This window comes from Chamaea fasciata, unplaced genomic scaffold (genome assembly GCF_029207755.1).
Source record: "Chamaea fasciata isolate MVZ Bird 193981 ecotype frontalis unplaced genomic scaffold, bChaFas1.0.hap1 SCAF_18, whole genome shotgun sequence".
Classification (NCBI taxonomy): domain Eukaryota; kingdom Metazoa; phylum Chordata; class Aves; order Passeriformes; family Sylviidae; genus Chamaea; species Chamaea fasciata.
In genome coordinates this window covers 2,768,522-2,786,621 of record NW_027094103.1, presented here as the reverse complement: position 1 = coordinate 2,786,621, position 18,100 = coordinate 2,768,522, and the positions used below count along the sequence as shown (strand labels likewise).

Below are 18,100 nucleotides of genomic sequence, written 5' to 3'. Positions count from 1 at the left end.
GCGCTCGGGCACCGCCGGGTAGCGGCGGAGCTCGGCCGGGACGCGCCGCCGCATCGCCGCCCCGCGCGGGGACCGTGCGCGCCCCGAGCGCCGCACAATAGCCGGGAGGAGGAGACAGGGAAAGGGGCAGGGGGAGAGGAGGAGAGAGAAAGAGAAAGCACAACACGGGGGCTGGCGAGGCAGCGCGGAGCGGAGGGCTCCGGAGCGTGGCCGCGCTGAGGACCGTGCCCAGGACGGCGGCGACAGGAGGTGGGTGGGGGGCGATATTTACCTTCCCTCCCCCGCCCCGAGCCCGCTCCTTTGTCCACGCGCTTTGAACTGCTGGGGGATCGCCGGGGTGGGAGCATTGTTGTTCGCCAGCAGACGATCAGTCATGCCGGGGAGAGAGTAGCGAGTGTACGCGGGGCTGGGGCCGGCAGAAGCAGAAGGAGACGGGGAGGAGAGAGGATTGCGAGACAGGATTGCTGCCTGCCTCCCCAGTGCCCTGCATGGACCGCGAAAGAGACGCGCTGAGTTGACCCTGCCCGAGCTGTTTCTGCTTCTACATGTGAGATCCGGTTGGTTTTTTCTTTCCACCTCTTTCTCTCCAGCCTCCTTCTCGTATTCTCCACTTACTCCCGTATGCAAAATGGTGGACCCTGTGGGGTTTGTAGAGGCTTGGAAAGCACAATTTGCAGACTCTGAGCCTCCTAAAATGGAGCTGAAATCTGTGGGAGACATTGAACAGGAACTGGAGATGTGCAAAGCATCTATCCGGAGACTGGAGATGGAGGTTAACAAGGAGAGGTTCCGCATGATTTACCTGCAGACTCTTCTGGCAAAGGAGAAAAAAAGCTATGATAGACAGAGATGGGGTTTTAAACGTGTTTCTCAGTTGCCTGAAGGGGGTGCAGAGCAGCAGATCCAGGACCTGCATCATCACCAGTCTGCTGACCAAGACGAATATGAAAAAAGCAAGTCACATCACGGGGAGGAAAAGTTCAAACCCAGGATACCCTCTATGCGGAAGCTGTCTACCCAGAGTGATGGGTCAGACCTGTCACCTTTGGACAGTCCCCACCATGGAGAAGGAGAGCAGGACAGGTGTAAGTACTATGGTGAAGAGAAACTGAAGAGAGTTGTAGAAGACATGGAGAATCGCTGCGATACAGATGGCTCTCCTTCAAAACACAGATCGGCTTCCACTCGCAGACTGGTGGGATCTGCTGAGAAGGAGGGATCGTTTGAACCTAAGGAGAGAGGCAACAGCACCAGTGTGGCAGCCCTCAGGTCCAATTTTGAGAGAATGAAAAAGGTTAATTCGCACTCTTCTGGAGATAACAAGGATGTTGTTGAAAAGCCCTTTTATGTGAACATGGAGTATCATCACGAGAAGGGTCTAGTAAAGGTCAACGATAAGGATGTTTCTGATAAAATAAGCTCCCTTGGTAGCCAAGCCATGCAAATGGAACGCAAAAAGTCCTTGCACTCCCTCCCTTCTAACATGGTACCCAGCTTCAGCGAGTTCCAGAGACCTGCCTACAGGGGAAGGGCCTCAGAGAGCAGCTTTGGCTATGATGGAGAATACGAGGATGCTGAACTGAACCCCAAGTTTCTTAAAGATAACCTGATTAACGCCAATGGCAGCAACCGCTCACCTTGGCAGCCCATGGACTTTCAGCCGTATCAGAGTATCTACGTTGGTGGAATGATGGGGGAAGGAGAAGGAAAAGGACCTATCCTGCGCAATCAGGGCCCAGCTGACCAGGAAAAACATCTCACGTGGCCCAGGAGATCTTATTCCCCCAGGAGTTTTGAAGACATTGGAGGAGGATATACTCCTGATTGTAGCTCTAATGAGAACCTTACCTCCAGTGAGGAAGACTTCTCCTCAGGACAGTCCAGCCATGTCTCCCCCAGCCCCACCACTTACCGCATGTATCGGGATAAAAGCCGTTCCCCCTCGCAGAACTCTCAGCAGTCCTTTGACAGCAGCAGCCCACCAACGCCCCAGTCCCAGAAACGGCACCGGCAGCAGCAGGTCATCGTGTCTGAGGCCACCATTGTGGGTGTACGAAAGACAGGACAGATCTGGCCGAGTGATGGAGATCTGCCCTCTGGGAGATGTCACCAGGACAGCTGTTTCCACGGGGATACAGGTGTGTACCAGCTCTTTGCTTGGTCTTTTAAATGTACGGAGCAGGGAATGGCATGGTGGAAATGAATGGCAGACCCTGCGTGAATCACTGTGAGGGGGCAACTGTTTCATGTGAGAGTTCTGTGTTTAATTTGTAGTTTTGCCGTTTTAGGAAGATCCTACAGAAGTATATGTCAGACTGCATTTTAGGAATTCAATCTGGATTCCCAGAAGGGTTGATTCAGGCTTCTCTTGAGAGGATCAGTGGAGTCCCATGTTAATAATTTCAGTCTGAACACTGAGGTAAAAAGGGGCCAGAACTTCACCAGGTATTCACCACCTGTGGTGAATTCACCACCAGTTTATTCCCTCCCTCATATTTGTGCACTGTGGAGTAGTTAAACTCTACCTCAGAGGTGGTAGTATGCCAGCAAGCCACAGCCTGAGGGTTTTGCCAGAGCTTTACCGATAATGATGCTGCTCCCGCAGTCTTGTTTTTTCCTGTCTGTATTAATTGCAGTGCTAGTTTCTCGTTCTGTCTCGTGTCAGCCTTCAATTAGAGCTGATTGGAGGTGATGATTGTGCAGCCCTGTTCTTGGAGCTTTCTGCTATCTCTGACTGAAGGGAGAACTTGGAATATCAGGAAGCCCTGAGGGAAAAATGTTAACTAAATTTCAGCAGAATAAAACTCTTCATTTGGGGAAGGATGGGCAATGTTTGAACCCGTTCTTGTGTAAGTCATTCAGGCACGCAGGTGTGTCTGTGGAATCGCTGTGAATTTGTAGGTGGAAGAGGCATACAAGGAATTATATTAATTCAGACGGATTTTTTGAATGTATGTGGATGTCTGAACCTATTTAGCCAGGCAAGGCATGTAATGTGAATAGTGTCTTGTGCTAACACCAGTAGTCTGCTGTGCAGTAAATGAAAATCAAATCCAAGATTGAGGAAAATAGGAATGTTTGTTTTGACAGATATCTTTAATTATAAATCTGTGAGTTCTCTCATGGGTTTTCTTTGTCTCTTTGAATCTCTCATTTTAATAAGGGATTAACATGTTATTTGTCAATGGGACCAAATTCCTGTAGTAGTGGGTGAATTCAGAGGCCTGTCAGAGATGTCACTTTCTCAGGTTGTGAGAGTTTGCCCCATTACTTCTCAGAAGAGTAACTTTGCTCAAAGGAGATGCCTGGTTTTACTTTCCCTGCTGATTGGTTTTGTCAGCAATACTTCTGGGAGCAACAATGCAGGGAGAACTCTTCAGTGCCTTGGTGCCATCCTCTTACTCATTGTATTATTGGAAGGCTGGGCAGTTGTGGTGGATATTCAGTGTACGTGGAAGCTCTGCATCTCTTCACAGTGACTTCTCCCTTATCACATTGGATGTACATCCCTGTTTTCACTCTGGGACTGCTGCATTCTTCCTGGGTTTTAGGGGAGAGGCTGAGTCTTGTGCTCATTTGAACTGAGCTCAACCATCTGTCTCTGCTCTTGTTTACTGATGCTCTTTAGATGACTGGGAAGCCTCCTGGCAATTTCAGTTTTTGCAGAAGGAAACAAAGGGGTAAAAATAACGAAGGTTGATAAAGCTTGAGGATAAATTCAGCTTTCAAAAAGGCAGTAGATAATTTTTATTTTAAATCATTTATCTGGGATGCCGTGATATAAAAAAAGGCAGCTGAAAAGTCAGAACATTTACAATTCCTAGATGTGCTGGAAAGCTTTGTGTCTTGTTCCTAAGGATGACCACACATTGCAGGCAAGGACAGAATGTAACTGATCCACCTTCTGCTTTCCTCAGCTCAGGGGGCGACATGGCAAGCTTAGCAGGAACTTTCACCAGATGGCTAATCAGTACTGTCTTGCACATTAGCTGGTGGCAACTTTTTACTTGACCGAAAAGGCTTCTGCCTTCGGGAGGACTGTGTTTCTGATTAATTCCTACTGAGCATCGTTTTATAGGAATTTTCTTTCCTTCCCGATTGGGATGAATTTTGATCTGAAACCAGTTGGCAGAACCTCCTTTTCGTAAACCAAACAAAAGGCCTGAGAGACCACTGTGTGATTATCTGGCTCCCATTCCCAGCTACCCTGCTCTGCTGCGGGCTGTTCTCCATGGCCACGTGATACCAAAGCCATTCACACATCCAGACTGATTTTCCAGCACCTGTGGTTCAGTCACTGGTTCTGCCAGGCTTCCCTAAAGTTTTGCTTGAACAGAGTGCAAGTTTGAATCACAGTAGGTTCTGGCCAGCTTTAATGTTAATTAGCATCAAGTGGGGTTTATTCAACAGTACTTGACTTCCCTGTGTATTCAGGTTGTTGTGTGTTTTCTGGCTCTGCCTTTGATCGCTCTTCCCGTAGTAATGCTGAGTGTGCTGTGGACAGGTGCAATGGGAAATTTCCATCTGGATCTGTCCCAGTGCGCCTTGAGCTTGGCCAGCAGACATGGGCTATTCTGTCCAAATTATTTCATGAGTTCACAGTTAAGTGATGTTTTCCTGATTTTGTATTACACAAAAAAAAGGATGTAACTCTCAAGTGGATGGGGTTTTGAGCCAAAATTTGAATCTGAGTTTTTGGAGGTAGATTATCAAATACCTTAAAGCAGACCAAAGTGTAGTAGGCTTTCAGTTTTTTCCAAGGAGCAGCATGAGAGCTCCAGGGTTGAGATTTGGTAATAGCTGTACTTTCTATTAAATGTACTTAATGGAGCCTGGGCAAAGATATTGATATTAGGATTAATTATGTATCACTAATTTCCTGTAGTGGGAATAGAAAAAAAATCACATCTTAACTTTGCATTAAGCTTGAATATCTTTACTATGATTGTGAAGAAAGAACAAGATTTTTAAAATTACAGCTTCTCTTAAATGATAGTTGCAGAAACAGAGATGAGAAAAGCCACTTGTGCATTTCTGCTTATGGTCGAGGGGAAAGTTGCACAGTATTGTTGTGGAATGATGAGATCCTGCAATGGCCTCAGCTGAGACAGTTTTTAACTAGCAGTAATTTGTTAATGAAGAGCACAGTGGAGCTGTCGCTTGGCTTTGGAGCTTGCTGCATAAAATCAGTGCTCTCGCCCTGTGTGAAATGGTTTTATCTGTCTGCAGAATAACATGGAAACTATCTAGAGCCCACATAAATAATATTTACCTGCACAGCTGCTTCCCTCAAGGTGCCCCAGGGGCAACTTCTGTTCACGTGAGACTTGGTGGTGCTCTGGGGGAGTCAGGCCAGGCTCTTTCTCTAGACAGCCACCAACCACCACAGTGCACAGTATGAGGTCACTTTGGGGATATGTGTCATTTAATTCCATCGGAGGCAAGTTCTACTTATTTTAGCCTGTACTAAATGTGGGAGTTCTGCATGTCCCTTTCTGGAGAGCATGGAACGTTCTCTGTATTTTTAGTGAGTTTAATGTAGAGAGGAGAAAGAGCAGTGGAATTTATGCGTGTGTACTGCAAACCTCACGATTCCTGTTATGTTAGAAGGCCATTTTAAAACTCCTGCTTAACTAGAGCTGTAGGTTCTTCACTTTTTGTGTGCCTTAAATGCCTGACCAGCTAGACAAGCATCTGAATTTCCTGCTTTTAAAGCAAACTTTGCACTACTTATTTGTAAAGCCCCAAGAAAGCATGTAGTGTGTCATCATGGAAGGACCTTGTTCTGTACCACTTTCTGCAAGGGTTTGCTTCCTGAGTTATTTGCGTCTTCTGAGATCTTAGACAAGTTTCTTAACTCTGCACTTCTTCCACCCAGTATTGTATGCTGTGAATTTTAGTTTGGAGATGTAGTTTGAAAAGTTCTTTGCAGGGTTTTGCAGACTCGTGAGGCAACATGGCAGTCCTGTTGCTGTTGTTCAGATGCACAGCTTCCCTTTGAGCAGCTGAAGCAGACTTCAGTCCACTGTGGAGAGATTCTTCCTTCTGAGGAGCTGAAATGTAGGAGCTTTTATAATGTGCAGATTGCTTGTTAATTTTAAAGGAAAAGGACTCTTCTGGCCACAGGTCCTGCTTCCCATCTGTGCCTTATGTTGGATCAATAATGCAGTTTAGATTTTCCTGACACTTGTTTACTTCATTTTATTATTACTTCTTCACCATGTTTTAATTCTTTCCTGTGACGATCAGTGATTTCCTAGGAGCACTGATGCCAAGATGCTGTTTAAATGCAACCCCCACCCTGCCTTGCTTTTCAGCAATTTAGTGGCATTTGAGATTTTGGTGATTATCAGGATGCTTGCACTACCACTCCCCTCTTCTCAGTCTAGGGGAGTGAAGAGCTCCCTCCCTTTCTCTTCCAGATTTCTCTTTCCCTCCAGCAGGGTGTAACAGAATCTATGGAGCTGCTTTATGTCCCCAGTGATTATGGTGGACTCTGAAGTGTTTGTTTGGTTCCTCCTTCCACTGAGAGTTGCTAATGTTTACCTCAGGTCTACCAGAAGTAATAGCACGTAGATAGATTTATTTATTTTCTTTTCTTAGGTTCAACCTTCTGCAGTCACAAGGCACTTGCCTTTGAAATGGGAGTGTAAACCAATCCATCAGTGCAAGCCTGAAGTTTGGGAGTGGTGCAGGAACTCAGCAGCCCCAGAGGCACAGGGTCCATGCAGCATCCTTACTGTGATGGGCACAGACTGGAATGCTGTGCTGGAGACAAAACAGTTGGACCCAGGTGATTCCAGCTCAGTGATTTCAGAGCCAGGGGCTCGAGCCCTAAAGCTTTGCAGTGACTTTGGAAGTGATTTACTTGCGTGTGTAGGTGATGGACTTTAAAGCAGTGAGTTACATTGGTGAATGAAGTGCTTTGGTCTCCTGTGTCTTCTCATCTCTAGCAAAGCAGGTGTTGGGTGTGATTTTAACCTTGAAGATTTTTATTGTTTAGTGTAAATATACATGACCCCACGCACGCATGGACTTCCAGGGTGCAAAACTGGAACATTATACTCTTAATTCCTATAGTTATGCTATCTCAAGCTAATGCTGAGAAAAAGAAAGCTAAAAGCTTGCTAATTTGTGGAACTAATTGCTCTACCGTTTTTCCTAAGTGCTTCCATTTGTCTAATATCTCTGGTTTGGATATTTGAATAAAATGCTAAGTACCGTGTTCAGTCACTCTTTGATTGACAGCTTGCTTTTCACTGCCACCAGAAAGTTTCACGGAGACCTGAGCAAAAGTAATAAAATGAGTTGACTGGAATGGCAAAGAGACATCCTGAGTAACAGATTTGGGGTGAAAGAAGAGTAAGGTTTAATTATAAAATTTACTAAACCTTCAAGTGTGGGTTAGGAAATGCTTATTTTTGATTACTGGGCAGCACACTAGAGTTGTATACTGACTCTTAGAAGAAGTGTTGTGGGTGGGTGGTGTGATTTGTAATCCAAATTTGGCTTTGCAGGCTACCTGAAAGAAGGGCAGCAAAGGAGACCTACGCCTGTGAAGATTTGGGCCCCAGTTAAAGGCTGGAAACAGTTCTTATTCCAGTCCTAGCATGTTTAGCAGTTTGCTCTCTAATGCCCTCCCTTGCTCCCCAACCTCTTAGGGGTAAACATTTATCACGCAGAGGCAAGGGGGACCTGTATTTCAGCTTCAAGGAATTTTAGAGGTCAGTCCATAAAGGTTAATGAGGTGAGACTTGGCAAGCTGTTTGAGAATTGCTCCATTTCAATTACCATAGGGAAGCATATTGCTGCTCATGAAAATCAGAGTGTTGATTGGAGGCACAGCTTATCTGGAGCTTGCTATTCCCCAGAGAAACCAAGACCAGCAGTTTGGGTTGGTTTTTTTTTTACCGTCTCCTCTTTGATTTTTTTTCTGCTCAGTCAGATGAGCATGGAAAGAAGAATAAGGGTCTGATCCTGTTCTTGCTCTGGTGAAATATCACTGGCTTTAGTAATCTTTTGCTGGCACATGTAGGAAAAGAGGTGGTGTTCCAGTCCTGGTTGAATGGCAGATGGATGCAGGGGATAGGCTGCAAACGACTAGAAAAATGCGGGCGTGGATTAGTTTGGGTGAGCTGCATGTGAACGAAGTACTTCCAAAACACCGATTTGAGTGTCTTGGGTTACAAAGCAGGTTTTGGCCAGCTCACTGATGGCAAAGTGAATTGCTTTCCTGATCATATCTTTAAATTACAAGTGATGTGAAAGTAACCCTTAACTGTAAGTAAATCCGTGAATGTTGGTCTGTCTTACCACTAAGACAGTTTTACAAATCCATAACTTCTCATTTTTTTTTTCAAATTGTACTGTATGTGTTTCAAACAGTAAAAGTGTCCTGAGCACGACAACGTGGTGTATTTCTCACAAAATCTGGCTGCACTTTGCAAATCTGTCTGTGACTAAAACAACAAAGCACGTCTCCCTAAGTGCCAAAATGGTATCTCTCAGACCCTTTCTTAACCAGGTTATGGCTCATGTAGTAATCAGATTATTGCAAATGTAATTGGAGCCTCTGCTTTAGAGAAAGCTCTGCCCAAATGTGGCAGCTGGAGTCAAGTTAGTTGCTCATGGCTACACGGGTGCTCGAGGAGTATTTGTGTGAGAATCCCCGAGGACTGCCCTGTAGAAAGGGTGAATTACTAAAGTTCAGTGTGTTTGTTTTTACTACTAAATTGTGCCTGTTGGTGTTACAGCCCTTTTGTATCATTGTTACCTTCTGTTATTTTTTTATTTGCAGTCATTTCACCAATTTCTGTTACTACTGTGTGGGGATGGGTTTTTAAAAAAATTATTATTTATTTTATCTTGTGGATGATAAGGATTCTTTTCCAAAAGAGTGGATCCATCACAACCTTCCTTCCTTCCTTTAAAAACAATATATTTTTAAAACCCCTCCAAAACCACCCCATCCTCTTCAGGAACTTCTGCACAAGTTCTGAGGTATCCAAAATCCCCAAATGACTTGCAGATTGGTCTGTGACAACAGCACAGGAGCAGCCATGGCAGGCTGCTGTGGATCAGCATGTGAATACTGCGTGCGATATTTTCTGAAATCTAAGCAAGCAGCCCTTGCAGGAGGAGTTACTTAACAGTGAGTAACTTGTGTGCTTGGACTGCAGCTCCTCTCCTTGAGGTGTGGGGAAGTGCACCGTGCAGCCTTGGCTCGCTCTGTGTGTTTACTTCTTAAGAACTAAAGAATATTCTAGAGTCCACACTGAAATGCAGCTACTTCTCTGATGGGGTATTTACCAGCTATTCTGTTATCAGCAGTTACGTACTCCCTTGGCTGCAGAGCTAAGGAAGGAGTGCCCATTTTGAACCCACAAGATGGGCGAGGCTGGAGCAGGCTGTTAGGACAGCTTTAAGAAACTCAACACACAAAAAGCCACCAAAAAACAACAAATCCTTTTTGAAATGGGCCAGCAGCTTCCTAGAGTAATCTGTTCTGAAGGAAAACACCTCGTTCCCTGGAGCATGAGGCTCCAAATGTATTTGAGCTGCTAAAAAGTGAATGTAATTGGCCTGTTGTCACTAGGGAGGTGTCACATCCAAACCCAGCGCTGATTTGCTGCAGTGCAGTTACACTGCAGGGGATGACTGCCCAGCAGGACAGCCCCTGCCTGGGCTCAGGGCTCCCGAGAGGTTAGATTATGGTGCCTACAGTGAGCCAAGGCACAGAACACTTGTTTCTGTGGCTGTTAGTCCAGCTGCTTCAGATCATGATTCACTGCCCCATCTTCAGTTCTGCTTCCTGCTAACCTAGAGCTGCTCCGGAAAATTTTTTATGGTGTCCTGAAGTGACATTACTACATAAGTTTCAGAAAATATACGCTTAGAACAGTAGATCACTATTGGAAGCTTTGGATGTGTTTTCCCGTGTATTTGCCTGTCACTTCTGTAAACTGTCCCCTTTGTTTGAATCCTTTTAGGTAGAACAAGTATGGGAGTCCCTTCCCTGGGTAGGACATTTTTGCTTTACCCTCTCCTGAGGTGGTCATTGGATCTCTCGGTCTGACAGGGATGAAATCACTTGACATCACTCTGAGAAAACACAATAATGTCTCAACTGTCTTTGAGGAAATCATGGTATTTGGATGAATAAACTTGTCTTTGCCAGCTGTATCAATTACTTATTTGAATTTCTAAATTAGCCAGCAGAGAATGTCCAATTGCAAAATTCTATTGCAGTTCTCCCACCTAAGCCTAATTGTGGTGGATACCAAAGCCGGTGCTTAGCTGGGATTGAAAATGTCTTGTACAGGAGATGGGCATCCTACACTAAATCAGTGGCTGCAGTGAGGAGAGCACATCTTACAGTCCATTCCTTGTTTTACTTTTCTTGGTTTTCTTGATTAGAAAGCTGATGAGTGAAATCTGAATTGCAAGTGGGAAAAAGAATCTGACAAGCTGTCATGTGAAAATACTCTCTTTAGCCTGGGGACATACACCACTTCTCTAGTCCTAGTATTGATCATCTGTGGCTCCTGATGTAGAGTAAATGGATACCAGGAAGAGAATGTTGTAGTCAAATGCAGAGTATTGTCTCAAAGGCTTCCTAAGCTGGAGCAAGTACCTCTCAGCTCATGTAAGGAAGATCCTCAGGGGCCCTCAAGAGCTGCTTCTGACTCCGACAGAAAGCTGTGCACTTACTGCTTAATGTGAGCAATACACTGGGCTTAACAGTCACCTGAACAATTGTTTGGGTGAATCTTTTGTTCAGCCTTTTCTCCATTGGCATCTTTCCTGAGGAGCTTACTCAGGGGAATGAAGTATACTGAATACTCATTTGAGTTCTCCATTGTCTGCTGTTGCCCTCTTTCCCTTGAAACCTGTGACTGTAATGGGCCCAGAGGCAGATGCTGCTGGAGCAGAACTCGTGATAAGCATGTGTCTGATCAGGTGAGGGGGCTGCTGCGTGACAAGGAGGATTGTGTTTAGTCCTTGAGTATATCCAGAAGGGCCAGCGTGTGCTCAGCTCGACAGGGAACCTGGAAACCATTTGCTGTCTTACACTTACTCAACAGTTCAGGTTTTTTTCTGGCAGAAGGGCCATTGGCAGACCTGACTGATGGTCCCATGCTCTTTTCAGATGATAGGGATCGAGAAAATTCCCTGGTTTTCCTTTGGTGTTTCAGGTGGTGTATTGAGCTGCAGGCCTGACTGACTGCCTTCTTGATCTGTACTGCATGGCAGGGGTGAGAGACTAATTGCAATTTTGAGATGGTTCACACGGTCTGGTGCTCTTGCCATTCAGATGAGGGCTGAGTTCTGCTTCATGTGAAAGTAGAAGGTCTCTCATATCTTATGAATTTATATGAGGCCACAGTGGAGACAATTATTTTCCACTTTCCTGTATTCTTAAGTGATGCTTTAACACACAATGCAGAGAATGCAGAGCTGTCAGTGCACCCGTTTAGGTTTCAGAGAGGCACTTCCTCTGTTTGACTTGCTGAATTTGAAGGTCCTCCTGAGCACAGCTGAGCAGTTCCACAAACCCATAAGCCTTTTCTTTTGTAGTCGCTGAGAAACCACACTGCTTTGTATAGAAATATTTACATAGGATTTAAACATCACTTTGACCCTTCCTAATCCAAATTGATTTTGCAACTTCTGTATGCATTGGGTAAAATACGCAGTCACAGAGCTGAAGTCAACTTGCTATTACCAGTTTCTCTGTATTGCTAAAAGGGTCAGTGTTCTCAACAGGGAGAAATATCAGGAAAGAAGGTATGCGTTTGGAATAAGTAACAAGGAAGGAGCAAGAGAGCTTAACAAAATCTAGTTGTTTGGTTAGTTGTGTTTTTGCTTGGATTGTTGTTTTTTTGTTCTTTAACAGCTGTACACACCAGTGGCTACTCTTGAGACCTCTAACAGTGTCTTAGGAAAGACTTGATTGAGGTCTTGCTGATGCCAGGGGATTTCTAGTTTTGCTGGAGTGAAGCTTCACAGCACTAGCTGTTTGTTTCTGTGTAACTACCTGAACCAGAATTTCCCAAGAGACTTTGATTTTGAAGTTTTGAGCTCTGACTTCAAAAGAGCTCATAGGGTCTTCCCAGGCTTAGATTGTAAGTGTTTTAAAACTGGCATGCATGCAGGTTATGCTGTTTCAGTAGCAATGCTGCTGTGGGTGAGAGCTGGCTCAGAGCTATGCTGGGCAGGCAGTTCAAAACTATAATTTTGTTTTGAAGTTTCTTGTGCCTCTTGGAGAGCTGTGTACAATGGCCATATGTGTCTGCCACGCCTCCTGGTTAGGTGCTATGGAAACACTAATGCAATTTGGAAAGCATTTTTACTTTATTTAATCATTCTTTTCACCATCCTGCATCCTGAAGGGGAAAGTGGCCTGACAAAGTGATAAAATGGTGTTTATATCAAAACATCAGATACATTCTTTCCGGTTTGCCCAGTCTTCTACGCTAGGACTCTCAGAATGAGTTTTGGTTAGGTAGGGGGTTTTCAGTATTCAGGGAGAGAAAAGCGTGTCTATTTTGTCTCTAGAGTAGCTGAGACACCGGCAGAAGGTGCCTTCTCTGCTGGCCCATTGTGCGCAGGCAGCTGAGGCTGTGTCACAGCCTGGTGTGATGGGGCTGTTCTGTGGCACTGACCTGTCCTCTGTGCTCAGCAAACGTGCCCTAGGCCTGACCTTGACTACCCCAAATTCACTCAGCCTTGAGCACTGACCTATACATAATTTGTTTTGGTCTCTGCTCAAACTGAAACACATACTAATGTGATCTCAGCTCTGCTTTGTTCTGTGCTGATAGGTAGACGTAATAAAATTCCTGCTGCAGATAGAGGGTTACACATCTTCCTCCAGTTAGTGTCCTCCATTCCAGGGCACGGTAGAAATCTCAGTATCTCCACTTAAAGCAAAGAAGGAGACCTGATTATCTGTTATGTAAATGTGTTCTGACTATATATGTGCACAAGAAGAATATGAAGAGGAAGAATTTTAAACTTGAATATTTTATTCTGCATTTAGGTGTTTCAGGCTGGTTTCAGTGTACATGCAAATATGCAGCGATGCAAAGATACAAGCAAATTTAGAGAGTTCTACCTAAACTTTATAAGGAACTTTTCCTTCTAATTAGACCAACATCTGGTTAAGGAAGCATTCTGATGCTAAAACTGGTTTTCCCATTAATAGACACTTGCCGTGTAGGGCTGATGCATACTGAAACAGGCCTGTTTAATAGTCTTTAATAATTGGTTGCTTTGTGGTTGTGTTTTTTTAGTTTGTAAGGAAACGAGTCATTTGCAAGTTTTTTTCCAAACACATGTAAAGAATGAAAAGGGAATTTAAAAAGGAAAACAGCCTTAGGTTTATAGCAAGCTTTTATCTTAATATAGTGATTTGCATAAATAAATTTCTAAGTGTGTTAATGAGGAAATAAGCAGCTCAGTCTTTTGAGTTGTTGAAACTCAGGGTTTTAGCTGAATTTTGGTGAGCTGTAGTGTGCTGGAATCCAATTCCGTGCTGTTCTCCTGGATCACACTTTAGTTAGTAAATTGATTAACTTCCTCTATAGGTATGTGTTTAGAAATCGGTTTATATCCATATTTAACTTTTAAAAGAAAATACTGTCAAAAAAAAAAGAACAAAACACAATGAAAAAACCTGAGTTTTGTTGGTGGAGGGCTTGCCCTTTCACTGATTTCTACAATTCATATGCTTTCTTCCTCTATTTCTTTTTTTCTACTTAATTCTGTGTTTGTATTAACTCATTCATGTTCCTCTCTAAGTCAGTCAGTCCAGAATCTGGGTTTTTTGCCTGTGGCTGTTGCTGCTTGTGTGTTAATCTCTGGGTTTTCTACTTCTTCCTTTTTTTTGATTTCTTTACTTAAAATTTGAAGCACGAGCTGCCTCGTCTTACAACATGTATCTGTGTATGTCTTCCAGTATTTTTGTATTATGCCCCTTGAGGCTAAATCTTGATTTAAATTGTCTCTGGTGCTAAAGCCTCATGCTGTGACCTGCTGCCCTGTCAGTCGTGCCAGCAACTGCTCATTTCTAGGTTCATGCTGAGAACTGGATCAGAGAATTTATCTGTGGCATTTTTGGGGGTTTTGTTTGTTTTGTTCTGAGCCAAAATCAATCAAAGAAAAATCACAAAACTCACCCAACCAAAGCACAAAACCCCTCTAACCATGGATGCTAATCTATCCTCCTCCAAATGTTGCTGCTGGAGCAGCAACTGATGGGGCGGCGTTGGGGCAGAGTGCAATGCCATCAAAGACAATTTACACTTCAACCCCCAGTCCCCTGCGACTGGGGCTGCTAATTCAAATGACAATGGAACATTAATGCTGAGAAGTCTTGTTTAACTTCAGCAATTTTACTTATGGCTATCCAGCTGCTTTGGGCTTTCACAGAGAGGTTTGGGGTGTCCTTTGAGCAGGCTGCCTCTTCCCCAGGCAGATGCTTTGTTTCTGCTGCTGGGGGAGCGTGAATGAGTAAAAGCTGCCTGAGAGCTTGCAGATATTTGAAATTGTTTTGTAGAAGACATCTAAGCGGAGTGCTAGGACTGAGAATGGGAGTATTTACAGTAAGTATTTGCAAGACAGACCTGATGACATCCTGGTCTGTCTCAGTGACTCCCCTTCCAGTTGCCTGCGTAAGTACTTTGTGGTTTTAATTACTACATCAGCAAATACACTGACTGCTTATGACCAGGAGAAAATAGAAAAAACAGATACAATGATTCGTTTTTACTAAGACTTAAAAAGGTGACCAGCTTCTGCCAAAAGGTTGTTTAGATCATAAATCATCTGGAAAGAGGACAGGATGGATGCCAGGTCAGCACAGCTTTTAGAGGTGAGTGAACCTCCTTCAGTAACTTGTGTTTGCTTTCTCAGAGAGTGTGTGTGTGTTTATAGGCTTAGATTTCATGTAATTTTTTATGATGTAATTACTGTAATGAGACATCTGTAGTATTACATCTTACAACTATGTGAATATTTTCCCTTGATGAGTGTTTTTGGGAAAGTGGAGTTTTAGAGGTCATTCCTAGGCCTTTTTACATTTGTTTGCCTTGAAATATAAAATGTCATGTCCTGGCCTAATAATGCAACTAAGATTTCTGTCAGATAGGGTGATTTGCTTAAAAAGCTCAGTCTTGAACAAGGGGAGGGCAAGAGTCACCACCAGGAGAAAATACACATAGCTTGCAGCATTGAAACATCTTTACAGTTTCTCTGTTCAGTTTTATTTTGAATGCTTATGTGACTCCCAGATAAGACTTCTATTTTTACCTATGACTGCTGGCTCTGCAGAGATTTGGGAACTCTTCTGACTTAACGCCGCTGAATTCCTGCCTGTGCACCAGCCAGGTGCTACATTTCTGGCTTCCAGCTTCTTTTGCTTTTTCTGTTCCTGTTCAGTCCACAAACATGGGAAAAAAAGTGCCCCACCCTGCTGACTCATTGAGCCCAGAGCAGTCCCTATATTCCCGAAATAGGATTACTATCTGAGGCACTTTGAGCAACTCAGAGGAGCTGGGTCTGGTTCTCTTCTGTCAAACCTTTTAAAATAGCTGATTTCTTGTGCTTGGCTGTGTGCTCTGCCCCAGCCTCAAGGTGATTTCCTTAGCTGGTATTCATTTAAAGGGCTTTTGCAACAAATGCAACTGTTGGAGAAATCAACTCGTATGTAGAATAATCCTTTTAACAGGTTTATTCTGATACTCTCTTGGGTATTTAAGTGGATTTGACTGCATCGTTTAATATGTCCTTGAAGATGGCTCCGAATGAAACCTGTCAGAGTGTGTCCTATCTCTGTGTGCATACCAAGTGTGCCTGGGACATGTCAGCCAGTGCCCTAGGCAGTGGGGAGGAGTTGCTGTTTGTAGGGGAAAACTGGGAGTAGCAAACCATTCCTGCGTTTAACACTGTGCTGTCTACAACTCAGTCTCTCAGGCAGTGCTGAGAGAGTCTCGTTGCTCTGCCAGGACTCAGCACCCTGTTGCAAAGGCAAACTCATGTTCTTTTGCGTGTTCTCCTCCTTGCACAGCCTGCAGGTGTCCAGTGGCTCACCCCAGGGGCAGCTGTACTACTGAATGTATCCCTTTAGCTTCACTTGCTTTGGGATCAAAGGACTGTGGGAAGGCAGATATCAATTATTAATTCTCGGTTTTAAAAATACACAAGGTGACACACTTTTTCTCTTTGATTGAAGCAAACTGCAGTCTCCTTTCTGTCAGCAATGCTGTGCAACCCTGTTGAAATGGCTCAAGTTTTGAGTTTCTGCAAACAAGTACATCCTGGAAAGGGCCGTATTTGGCAGTGAAATAGTCAGCAAAATGCCTAGAAAAGAACATTACAACCTTGAGCACAGCCCTTTGGAATGTAGCAGGTTCCTGATAAGGCAAAAATTGGGTGGGTGAATGTTTTTCAGAGAAGCAGGCCTGGAGAAAGGAATAGTGCTAAGGATGTTGGGAGTACCGTGCTTAGAAAGTCCTGGGTTTTGTTTTAAGTATATTGAAATATAGTTTTAATAATCTGAAAGTCAGTGTGGTGAAACTTGTGATTAGTGTCAGTTATTTACTTTCAAAAGCATAATTTGTCCTTTTAGCTTACAATGTGCTGTATTGGAGGTTGCCTTAAAAAATGCACATAAGGATCGTATACCTGACATGGGAACGGGGAGTAGAAAACTCAGGCTAAGATTTTCTGCGCAGAAGAGGAAGGATACACACTCTTAAAACTGGGGTTTCTTTCCAGATCTTCTCTTGCACTGCTGTAATGATTTGGGCTTATTAGTTCTTGGGATCTGCAGGTGTTTCAGAAATGTGGGTACATTCCTTGTCCGTCCAGGGAAACTGAGAGAGTTTTTTTGTCCAAGATCATCTACAGATGATAGATCTGGGATCTTGACCCTGAACTTTAGTTTTTGCTTCTAGAACTTACTGCACACATCTCATCCATGATGTGAGGTGGTAACATGGATGCTTTATCCCCTCTCATCTCTGCCTGTGGTGGTTAGATCAGTGTGGTTTCACCTTTCTTTTCACTGTTTCAGGTGGAGCACTGCTGTGGATAGGGCCTAAAGGGCCCTAGTTTATATAGTTCTGCTGCCTTTTTGTTGGCTTATGCTGCAGTATTTGGATGATAAAGAACCATACTGGTGACCACATCTTTTTATGTAGCCAACCAACCAGCTAGTTTTTAATTACTAACGCATGTAAATGAACTGAAGGTATACAGTAGTTTGTGTCTCATTACCAGGCTCATTACTGGGAAGCTCTTCTGTCCTTGTTTTTTTCTCCCAACATTTCTATGGCTCTTGGCATGGTAGAATCCAGGGGTTTGACTTTCGTTCACTTACTAAAGTGCAAGAGACACTTCTTTTGACCATAACTGGTGTTAATTGAATGGTGCTTTGCAATACAAATTTTTGTGGCAGGAGAATATTTCAGGGAAGTTTGGTCTATTCTCCCCCTGAGTTTGCTTAAGAAATCAACCAAGCCTTTAGCTGGCAACAATAAAGGAGACAGGAATTGAAAAAATTCCATTTTTCCTGTGCTACAGGACTGACTGCCAGACTAACCGGCTTTTCTTATTTGCAGTTCTCCAAAGGCAGATCTGTATGTTGGAGGTTTTTTGGGTTGATGTTTGGTTTGGAGTTTTTGTTTGTTTGTTTGCTCGCTTTGGAGTTTTTGTTTATTTGTTTGTTTTTTTTTGTTTGTGTTTTAAGTGCTTAAAAGGCGCATTCACAGTGAAGGTAATTTGTGTTTCAGAATGACTTACTAACCAGTAAGTTCCTGCCAGAACAGTACTCCCCTAAATTTTAAAGCCTTCCAGGTAGGTCTCATTAACATTCTCTTACAAGATCAGTGAGAGAAGCTGGCGTACTCAGCCAAGAATGCAACTGTCTTGTGATCTGTGGTATATGACCAAGCCCAGAAACTTTCAGTATCTTCCTTGCAGCAGCTTTGCCCAGATTTTTCACTGTGTGATTGCTTATTTATATGCTTTGTATATGTTATTTTTTCCAAAACTCCTTTATTGTGTGCTCTCCTTGTTCCACCTCTTAAGGAGAACT

General features: G+C 43.8%; 1 protein-coding gene across 1 annotated transcript in view; it reads left to right on the top strand.

The window, feature by feature from the left end:
- Positions 1 to 115: 115 nt before the first annotated feature.
- Positions 116 to 18,100, top strand: part of BCR (BCR activator of RhoGEF and GTPase) — a 98,650-nt gene continuing 80,665 nt past the window's right edge. The window contains exons 1-2 of the mRNA XM_066200055.1: positions 116 to 249; positions 591 to 2,138. Coding sequence (XP_066056152.1) covers positions 629 to 2,138 — 1,510 coding nt within the window. The 5' untranslated portion in view covers positions 116 to 249; positions 591 to 628. The remainder of the gene's footprint in view (positions 250 to 590; positions 2,139 to 18,100) is intronic.